Source organism: Colobus angolensis, unplaced genomic scaffold, assembly GCF_000951035.1.
Source record: "Colobus angolensis palliatus isolate OR3802 unplaced genomic scaffold, Cang.pa_1.0 Scaffold14, whole genome shotgun sequence".
Lineage (NCBI taxonomy): Eukaryota > Metazoa > Chordata > Mammalia > Primates > Cercopithecidae > Colobus > Colobus angolensis.
Genome location: NW_012114488.1, coordinates 8436649 through 8447503, shown reverse-complemented (window position 1 = coordinate 8447503; position 10855 = coordinate 8436649). Strand labels below are relative to the sequence as shown.

Here is a 10855-nt window from a genome sequence, read left to right as displayed (position 1 = left end):
TTCTTTTTATCTTTCAGGAGAAAGCTGCTTTCTGATTTGAAAATGCTGTGACCCTCACCAGGCGGCTTACCTGAAAACACTGCTATCTTTCTTCTTGAAGAGTTGAGGAGAATTCCGTTTGGAAAAGTAAACACCAAAAAAAAAGTGTTTTTTTTTTCCCCAAAACACTTCTATGCCCTACTTTTTTTTTTTTTCTTTTTTTTTGAGATGCAGTTTCGCTCTTGTCACCCAGGCTGGAGTGCAGTGGTGTAATCTCCGCACACTGCAATCTCCACCTCCCAGGTTCAAGTGATTCTCCTGCCTCAGCCTCCCGAGTAGGTGGGATTACAGGTGTGTGCCACCAAACCCAGCTAATTTTTTTGTATTTCTGTTTTTTGTATTTTTAGTAGAGACGGGGTTTCACCATGTTGGCCAGGATGGTCTTGATCTTCTGACCTGTGATCCGCCCGCCTCAGACTCCCAAAGTGCTGGGATTACAGGCATGAGCCACTGCGCCCGGCCTATGCTTTACTTTTTATACTAAACCAGAGTTTAGTCTCTACTCACTCATAAGGTGCCTTCCCTGCCCAAAGCTGGCGTGTGCCCTGTGATGGACAGGCATGAAGATGATGGTGCCCCCACCATGTGCCACCCAAGAAAACAGGGAGAAGGAAGTTAAGAGGAAAGAAAAAGTTCCTTTTATTTGAGATCATGGCATAATTTGGGTGTCTGTGTACGCTGACAGCGTAACGTGGAGTTTAAACTCCAATTCAATTTCCAGCACAGAGTCCTGCAACCGCCTCTTTAAAACGCTTCTGGGGAGGAATGGTCAAAGGATTGGGAAATGCTTCCCCAGCCAGAGGGGAGTGAGGGCAGGGAGGGCAGGGGAAGGCCATGGGAGGATGACAACAAGGCGCCTGCCGGAAGCAGTATCCTGGGCAGACGTTGAAAAGAGACGTTAGGTCAGCTGGGGAGTCTGCCGGCATCTGAAACCAGAGCTCTGCATGGAAGTCTGTGCTGGCGCGGGGACTCACGGCGTACTCCACGGGCAGAGCGTGTAACAGGAGGGGACTCCTGTTAAATGGTGGCCTCGGAAGATAAAGCGACTTGGCGAGATGACACTGAAACCCAGACATGCACAGGACGCTGCGGGGAAAGGGCCCCTGTGTGCAGCAGGCTTCTCCTGATGCAGTCACTGCGCCTCACACCATGGTCATGACCTTCAGGGCCGTCGGCTGGAACCTACGGATCTTCTTCTTCAGGGCCTTGGAGGCCTTGATACGGCACAGCTTGGGCACGGGGGACAGGAGTGGCCCCGAGCTGACCGGGACCTCCTGGGTCCAGGCCAGCTCCGTGTGCCCGGTCGCCACATAGCCCAGTGCCAGGTCACAGTCCCTGCTCTGGGCGCTGCCCTCCTCGTCGCTGCTGCTGGACTCCTGATCACCGAATCGGTTGGTAGTGTGGTCACTGGACTCCCCCTCGCTGGTCTCCGGGATGACTGAGGGGAACCGTGGGTCACACTCGGTCGAGTGCTTGGAGGGCTCTGAGTTGCTCCAGGTGTGGGCGTCCTGGCGGACCAGCAAGGGCCGGCCCCGGGCCTGTGGGCCACCTGCTCTTCTGGCCACGGGCCTGGGGGGCACCAGGTTAGACTCGGGACAGCTGGCCAGGTGGGCCCGGGCCGAAATCTCCACAGTGGACTGCCAGCGGCGATGCTTCCTCCTGGCCACCGAGGTGAGCAGTGCGGCCTCAAAGGGGAACAGGGCTTGGGCTGAGGTCCGGTGGCTCTCCTGCGGGGCCACCGCCAGGGGGATGAGGACAGGCATGGGGTAGAGGGTAGACTCGGAACAGGAGCGCCCGGGTGCCTCCCAGGCCAGGGCCGGCCTCCGCTGGAGCCCACCCCTCCCTGGGGACCAGTGGGCAGGGTCCCACTCCAGGGACGGCTGGGCAGCTGCAGGGGCTCCCTCAGGCCTCTCCAGTAGAAGCGGCGGCTGCTTTGCAAACCTCAGCACCTTGTCCGCGGGCCTTCTCTTGATTTTTTCGGCCTTGTTCTTGGGGGGACCCATTTTCAGACTGGCAGCCAAGGAAGGATGGGCAAAGTGCCCAGAGGCACTTTGGGCCGGTGAGGGGCTCTTGTCCAGCATCCTGGATGGGGATATGACGTTGCCTCGTCCACAGTCCTGAGCTGGGGGTGTCTGCTGGGCCTTCCAGCTGGGAGAGGGCCGCGCCATGGTCTCCCTGAGGACGCAGCTGTTCGAGGGCTCCTCTGAAAGGTTGCCAGGGTGCGGGGGACCCTCAAGAGGCATGGATCCCTGCTGCTGGGGGCCCCGGCCGGCACCCCTGCTCCGAGCTGGCCCTCCCTCGTCCTCCCTCCCTGGGGCGAAGACCAATAGTCGCCCTCCACCATCTGTACTCCAGCCCCCCTGCCTCTGTGGGGATGGGGTCGCTGCATGCCGTAGAGGTCCCTGTTCTCCCCCGCTACCCTTTGCTGGGGTCTCTCGGCCCCACAGATACAGCAGCCTGTCGATATAGGCTCTGGCTCTGGCCGGACCAGCCTCGAGGACCGGCCCAGTCTGGATGGTGTTCAGACCTGCGGGGCCTGGGGGGGTCTCCCTGGCGCATGAGGGGCCACCGCTCTGTGGGATTTCCTTAGTCAGGGCAAACAAGGGGCTCTGCAGAGCCACGGCGTGCAGGGGGCTGGGGTACGGGTACATCTCCCTGCCGCCCTGGGACACCAGGTCTTGCCGATACTTGGGGTCTGGCATGTGCAGCGGGAGGTCCACCCCCTGGCAGAGGAGCCCGAGGAGCTCAGCACCTGTGCTGGCTTTCTGGAGCCCCGTGTCTGCCATCAGGGCTCTGTCAAGATCACCTAGGAACGAGAAAAATGAACAAACACATAACACGGAGAGGATTTCGTGTGCTCTTGATTTCATTTCATGCATGAAATGCAGCCAGGAAGCGCTGCTCATTCACTGCTTGGAGGAACTCCTGGGTCCCACGGGAGACGGCGACTCCAGTCACCACGGTCCGCATCTAGACACGGCGCGGGGCCCCATCTGCATCTAGACAGAGGGCGCGGGGCCCCGTCTGTGTCTAGACAGAGGGCGCGGGGATCCGTCTGTGTCTAGACAGAGGGCGCGGGGCCCCGTCTGCCTCTAGACACAGGGTGCGGGACCCTGTTTGCGCCTGCGGCACAGCCCCCTCAGCTCATTGTCATCCTTCCCCTTGAAGGAGAACGCATGGGGAGTAAGAGTCGCCAGTTCAGCGCCCTCATTTCCCTGAAGGCTTCGAGGCTGAAGAGGCCCCGCAGCGGTGGATGGAGCCCCGAGGGAGGCCAGGGGCATGAAGCTAGTCCCTGCAGATGCCCTGAAGGAAACCATGGGGCTTCTCAGTAAGAAAAGACCAAATGGTTATTACTAAACCAGGCCTTGTATTAGAAATAAAACAAGGCCAAAAATGACATCTGTGCCTTTGGAGACAGTCCGAAGACAACTACAGCCGCTCCCGGGCCAGCGGGTGGGATCCAGGCATGAGCCCTGTTCTCTCCCCAGCAGCGCTTTCAACCCCGCTCTCCCTCCAAACACCAGTGGATCCAGCGTTTTTGAAGGATCGTTTTTAAGCTTGCTGATGTCCATTTTAAATACAGGGAAAAGTGCTGTGTGTTAGAAGAGCCAGTGGTGATGCACCTGGCCACGTTTGATTCCTGCCTCCATCCAAACCACCACACGGCCCACGGAGGCCTTCCAGCATCCGTTAGAGCCTGAGGGCGCACCCATGTGGGGTCCCTGGCTCTGCCCTCAACAGCTGGGGACTGCACTCCGCCATCCCCTGTGCCTGAGATGATACCCCCACCTTCCCCGGCGGTTTCTTACCTGTAGACACCGGCCTGGGCCAGAATGTGCCCCACGGCTGGTCTGCATTTTCCATGCTGCCCCGGGGCCTGGTGCCTTCCTCGGTAGCCTGGGGTCTCCACGCTGGCACAGTAGTCTCATCAACCGACCGGGGCCTCCAGTCCCCCGTGCTGGGCCTGGCCTTGGGGGCCTGGGCCACAGGCAACAAACTGCCCAGCGAGGGAGAGATGTGGTCACTGCAGACAGAGGCACAGGATGTGGACAGGGAGCAGGATCCACCGTCGCTCATCTCGTAAAAGCCTGGACACAGCAGACAAGGCAGGTCAGTGACCCCCATCCAGAAGAGCCCAGGGACCCCCTTCCTCCTGAGCTTGTCACAGCACAGCGGGGCCCAGGGAAACCCCTGGTCATCGTCCACACGGCCGGCCTGGGAGAGTGTGGCTCAGGTGAAGATGTTCAGGATTCTTCCCAGGGGCTGTCAGTGAGTCGGTGAGAGCCCACTCCACCCCCACTCGGCAGCACTGGCCCTCCCTTTTCCTGGCAGGTGGTCCCTTTAGTCCTGGGTGGTCGATGCCTGCCTAAGGGGTGGCCTCTTCCTCTGGATTTCAGCCCGTTGAGGACAGACCCCTGGCCCCTGTCTCTCTCTCTTCCCTGGCGCCTGCCAAGTTGAGAAGGAGACCAGTCCGGGGAGGTGCTTCAGCCCCAGGCCTCCTGAGTCCAGCGATGTCACTTAGACCACAGTGTGATTTTTGCAAATTAAAAAAATAAGAGCGAGGTAGCCAATTAATATATATGCCCTGAGAAAGGCTTCAGTGTTGCCTCCTAACTTTCAGATCAGCCTGATGAAGCGGCCGCCTCCCTGCACAGACACTGGGAGAGCAGTGGAATGGAATTTCAGCCTGAGACGGGCTGGTGGGACAGGCTTCACCTCTGCCTGGGCTGCGTGCCTGCCCCTGTGTCCAGGAGGTCAGGGCACCCTGGTACCTGAGCTGGGCCTGCTGTCGCTGTCCAGGGCCTCCCCTGAGGCTGTGCCCACATCCAGCTGCAGCTTGCTGATCTGCAGGTCCAGCTGGTCCAGGTGGGTCTTCAGGCCGATGTCCTGCTGTCTCAGCCGGGACTGAGAAGGGAAGGAAGAGAAAGGGAACTATTGTACCTACGGAAACCAAAACTTAAGGCTCAAAGGGGTGAACCATGCATTGTGAATGCAATTTGAACTCCCAAAGTCCACACGAAACACATCTTCTAAATCTGGCTGCTGCCCCTGCTCATACTGAAGCAATTTTCTTGCTCCACTGTCAGAAAAAGAAAGGTCTACTGACACCCATTCCCCCCACACACATACACACACTGGTTTTCTCCAGTTCAGGCTGCTTCACTTATCCGCACTTTCCAAATTACATTTCTTTATAAGGATACAGTATACTACAGCTTATGAGACTGAAATTAGGATCAAAAGCAACACCTCCTTTTGGCAGACAGGAACAACCTGCACCTTCTATTTTGCTGCATTTTTCAGCCTGCATAAGGGTTTACCCTCCTGTGGTAATGCTTTACGCATCTTGTGCCTGGGTGCAGTGGCATCCTTTTACTCGGCCACCTCTGGGTTCCTGGTGCCTGCAGAGCACAAACCTTTTGACTTTTCAAGAAGGTAAGAAAGTCCCTTGGAAAGAAAGAAAAGCTCCTCCTTCACTGATAAGTCCCTTCCCCTTCCCTGATAGAAGTAACATTTTGAAATGTTACAGGCTTTGGCAGAGCTACCAGGGGAGAAGGTTCTCAGCAAAACATTGAAACTGTCAGCTTTACCTGGAATAAATGCAGCGTGAAAATCGGCCGTCAGGATCTTTTGTTTTGTTTTGTTTTGGAGACAGGGTCTTGCACTGTTGCCCAGGCTGGAGTGCAGTGGTGCGATCACCGCTCACTGCAGCATCAACCTCCCCAGGCTCAGGTGATCCTCCCTCCTTAGCCTCCCAAGTCTCTGGGACTACAGGCATGCACCACCATGCTCTGCTAATTATGTGTTTTTTGTAGAGATGGGGTCTTGCTATGTTGCCCAGGCTGGTCTCCAACTCCTAGGCTTAAGTGGTCTACCTGCCTTGGCCTCCCAAGGTGCTGGGATTACAGGCATGTGCCTGGCCAAGGGACTGTGTATTTAGAAGTTTCCATCACAGCCCTGCCCTGAGAGGCTGTGCCTTCTCCCGGCCTCAGCTTCCCCAACTCTAAAGGGCTTATTATGAGCATGTGTGTGTGTACGTGTGTGTGCTTTTCTTTCAATTCTAAAACATTTCTTGTTTTGATGAACAATCACGATTAAGGCAAATAATTAATGAATGTAATTATGTGGTTGGTTCTCTTAAGAAAATGATTAATTATATTTCAAATTTTACGTGGGAAATGGGCAGTTCCCCTGAGTCCCATAACCTGGGCCTCAGGGTATTACTTCAGTAATTTCCACAATATAAGAAATCATTACAAGACAGAGGCAAGTTGCAATGCTTTCCTGTTCTGATGAGAGAAAGACTTCTCCGATTTTCCAAACGCAAGTGCCTACTATCAGCATGGATGAGGGGACGGAGGCCAGGCTCGACCCAGCGCACAGCTTCTGTGCCAGTAGCAGACCTCCTCCTCCAGGACCCAACTCCGGGGCCTCCCAACAACCTCCAAAGTTTGCACAGTGACAGAATCTGAAGCCATAATATTATCTGTGAATGTGAACACGGCAAAAACCAATCCTGAATTTAATCAAAATGTTATGCTTCCAGCATCACCCAGCTTCATGTAAACATACTGGCTTCTTACCCTGCACATTTTTACACGGGTAAACCGCTATCCAAGTGAACAGCACCACCAACCAAGCCTGCGCAGCACACACAGGCGGGCTTTCCCACACCAGCTATGCAAAGAGGAAGCTTGGATCCAAACAAAGGGGCAAGCGTGGATTCTCACAGCACACGATTTTTCTTTTTCCTGTCGTAAAACAAAACCCAAGGTACGGACAGAAAATCAAGTTCCTTGGTGAGGCCACACCTCAACGTTTAAAAGGATCTATGTGCCTTCCCCTCTTCCAAATCACACTCTCCTTCAGAAGGAGGGGAGCCCCTGCACCCCAGCCAGCTTTGTCCTCCTCCTCCAGCCCCCTTCCCGCCCCCGTGTCTGTGCTGGGTTAATTGCTTTGTGATTAATGTTTGGCCAGCCAGGCCTTCAGTTGCTGGTTTCTGATTAATGGTCTAGGGGCTGCAGGACGCACAGAGCTCTCAGGCACTCACCGGTTATTTATTACGTCCTCAGGTCCCATCTGCGTCTGCAAGACTCCACCATTAGGATTTACTCCCTGCCTGTAACCCTGACCACTGTCCCTAACCCCGACTGCTGTCCCTAACTTGGGGTTTGTATGACTGTGCTTTACATTAACTCTTTCTTAGGGTTAGACTTTGTGCTCACAGTCACAAAATATATGCGGCCAGGAAGGAAGAGAGTCCACTGCAAGGCCAGCCCCAGAGTGTGATCTCCACGCATGTCCACGATTGGACTGACTCACTGCACAGCAGCAAGCGAGCTCTGGGTGGCCTCCGTGCTCTACTTCTCTCTGCAAGTGTTCAGGCTAACTCCAGGCAGCCCTCTGCAAGCGTTCAGGCTAACTCCAGGCAGCCTTGCCCAAGGTGTGCTCTGGGGGCATCTGTGCCAGATCCCTGGGCCTGGGGAAGGGGCAGGAGGGCCTGGTATAAAGGCGCTCATACCAAGTCTCTCCAGGCAGTGGGAGCAGCTGGGCATACCTGCAGACCCCAGGCTCCAGGCCCCACTCATTTCCTGAGACCCTACCGGGTAAGCCTGGAAACCTGCATTTTAACAAGCTTCCCAGGGACCACAAAAGTTCCTTATTACAACAAAAATTTGAGGACTTCTATTCCAGGGGGTGCTGTTAAAAAAAAAATAGGCTAATCCCTTTCTTTGAAATGCATTCTTTATGCACTGCAAGAGAATGACCTGATTTCCATGGGCTGTGCCTTTTCCGTGGGCAAGTCAACAGTCCAGCCATCGCAACACCTCTATGGCACATGCGGAGGATAAACGTGAAAAAGGCCTTACTGTTCAGGATACAGAGATGGGATCTGAAACACCTCCTTTCTATCCCCGAGAGCTAGAATGCACAAAGGAAACGTTCTATGCCTGAATTCCAAGGCTATGTGCCCTCCATTCTGGAGAGAGATAAATGCTATTACCTAAGTTTAAAAGAGGCCTGTCAATCAACAGCAAAGGGGTCCCTGGTTCACAGACTGGGACTCACGGATTAAAAAGCACTACCGAAGCCTTGCAGGTTTCTGGGGATGCCTGGCCCTAATGTGTGGCCTTTAGCAAGTTCTCACCCTGCCTCCCTTGGTTCCCCTGTGTGGTCACAAAGCAAGCACAGTCGGCCCAAGGAAAATGCCGGGCATCAAGTTTATGCTGCAGAATCAGACGTACAGCTCGCTCCTGCAGCATGGAATGTGGGAAGCTGCCAGGGAAAAGGAATTGTTGCAAGCTGCCACTTTTAGAACAAGTCACGACCAGCAATGTCAAGATGGGGAAATTCTTCAGGATAAGATTTCATTGCAGACTCCCGGAGCCCCTCTGCCTCTCTCCCCTTGTGGAGACAGTACCCGCTGGTGAAGGTGGGGTTCTTGGTCTACTCGTGGGCTCCGAGTTCCAGGAAGTGGATGAAGTCTTTCTATCTAGGGCTTGTTGGGGAACCTAACCCTTATGAATATGGGAATGGCCGGCACTTCTTGGGAACGACAACCTTCCTCACAAACATACATGAGGACGCAGGGTGAACCTTCTCTGGATTGGCCACGCAGCAGCAAACCCACTTGGGTCGGAGGGCATGGGGATCTCATCAGCTTAGAAACTCAGAACAGGGAGATCCCAAATTCTGAAATCATTTTCCCTTTTGTTGCAGCAATCAAAGCCACTCAGTTATTTATTCAACAAAATCCTACTAAGCACCGCCTACTGCACTCTCCTTTGTGACACAGCAATTAAAAAGGTGCAGCACATTGCGATAAGCCTTGAAGTGATGAGTGCTGCTATTTTCCTGACTGTTTAAATCCCTGGAAATGCCAACAATCATTCTCACCTGAGAATTCCTGTAGGCTAAAGCTGCTCAGGGCCTGATAAATGTTCTTCCTGCCTTCACACCTGAATGATGACCAACGGCCAGGTGAGCACCAGGGTGGGCGGAGGGGACCCTGAGTTAGCTGGGAGTTGCTGGAGTGTGTAAGTGTTCCAGCAAGCAAGGCTTTTCATTGTATTCAACACTATAGAACTGCTATCACTTCTAATGTTTTTCCCTGTAAGAAAAATGTAAAAGTGTTAAGCCCTGGGCTGATGTCACACAAATTCAATTATTCTTCTCTTTTGATCACATAATCCGTCCCGAGAACAAAGTTTCAAGACAAAGTCTGCATGTTCCTTCTGGTCCCCACATTAAAAAAATAATAATAAAATAAACAAAAAACCTGTTTGATCTTCTCTTCCAAAAGGCTACTTGTAATTAGAGGCTGAGCACTTGCAAGTTTGATTTGTATATTTCCTAAGCCAAGTTAATCATCGCCTGCGCTCTCACCCCCTCGCCGGACCAGCTGAAGCCAGCATCTCAGCAGCACCCCCTTCCCAGCACATGTGTGTAACACATCTGTGGCTGTCACATGCTGAGCTGAGGTCACACAGAAGCTGAGATTGTGTCTGGGTGCAAACACACAAATGACCTAAACACACGGTCAGGATTTGGTCACTGGGTGAGTAAACAAGGTCTGTACAGCAGCTACTTTCCTCTCAGGAGGCATCAGGGGCAGAGTTGGGGGCCCAGGTTAAACTCACACAGTCTGCCACCTCCAGCTTCCACAAGGTCAGGAGATAACCGGGATCCTGGGAGGCATCCCAGACACTGGGATTCTTTAATCCAGAAGGGTTTGCTACTTTAACAACCTGGCTGAGCCAGCTAGGCTGATGGTCATGCCGCAGCTTCACGTGGGCAACGTTTAAAGGCAGCAACTTTTAACAGGACAGACTTAAATTTCTAATGTAAAAGAAATTTCACTATGTGTAATAGAGGTAACACAAGTAAACAGATATCTTTCTCTAGCCTTTTCCGTTTGTCTTTAAGAAAATACAGCAACTATGAAAACTCTTGTGCGTTGTTTCCAGTAAATTTTACAAAATCATACAATAACATAATAAGCAGAGGGGTAAGAGTTTCTTTCATTGTGTTAAAGGAGGGGTTCAGAGCGCCCAGGTAGTGCTGAAGAGGGCCGGTGGCAAGGAAATCAAAGAGTCTCTCCTCTGGATCAGAGGACAAGCCTCTCCTTACAGGTCAGGTCACATTTTAAAGTTGAAGAGGCCTTTGTCAGCTACATGCTTTCCACCAATACTTTATTACAGGGACGCGACCTGTAAGAAACGTCAGCACATTCCTGAGGACAAATTGGGGTGCGCTTTACCACGCGGACACTGTTGCCCCTAACCCAAGACAGCAGGGGGGACCTGGTACCCCGGGAAGTGATGCCAGGATCCCGAGCCGACCTCCGCCAGGGGAAAGCCAGTCAGTACCCGTAGGTCAGAACAATGCTGTAACTAACCAACAGGGTGTCTCCCCTAAATCTGCCAGTTTCGGGATCCTGGCGTGGGTGGGCGCACATCCACGCAGGGTGGAGCGCGGGCTGCAGCCCCAGGCAGTTTTCAGGGTCCTCATCTGTGCGCTTCACCTCTAGGCACCTGCGCGCGGGGCCTCCGTGTCCCCCTCCTTGGAGACCCAACTGCATTCCAATCAAATCCCAAAGGACGTCCCCTCCATCCATCAGACGCCCCCCTCCCACTAACACACAGTCTCGGCCGGCACCGGGAGGGAGCAGCGCCTGTGGCCCGCAAACCCCGCAGCCCCGAGTCCCGGCGCCTGGTCCTTACCAGCTGCTCCTGCAGCGCGGCCAGTGCCGCCTCCAGCTGCTGCTCGGGGCCGTGGGGACCTTGGAGACCCAACTGCATTCCAATCAAATCCC

General features: G+C 54.0%; 1 protein-coding gene across 1 annotated transcript in view; it reads right to left on the bottom strand.

Moving 5' to 3' along the window:
* Nucleotides 1-656: 656 nt before the first annotated feature.
* The window catches only part of DACT2 (dishevelled-binding antagonist of beta-catenin 2), a 10485-nt gene continuing 286 nt past the window's right edge, over nucleotides 657-10855 (bottom strand). The window contains exons 2-3 of the mRNA XM_011934927.1: nucleotides 3849-4003; nucleotides 657-2845 (exon numbers count right to left, since the gene is read on the bottom strand). Of these exons, the coding sequence (XP_011790317.1) occupies nucleotides 1182-2845; nucleotides 3849-3903 (1719 nt within the window). The 5' untranslated portion in view covers nucleotides 3904-4003 and the 3' untranslated portion in view covers nucleotides 657-1181. The remainder of the gene's footprint in view (nucleotides 2846-3848; nucleotides 4004-10855) is intronic.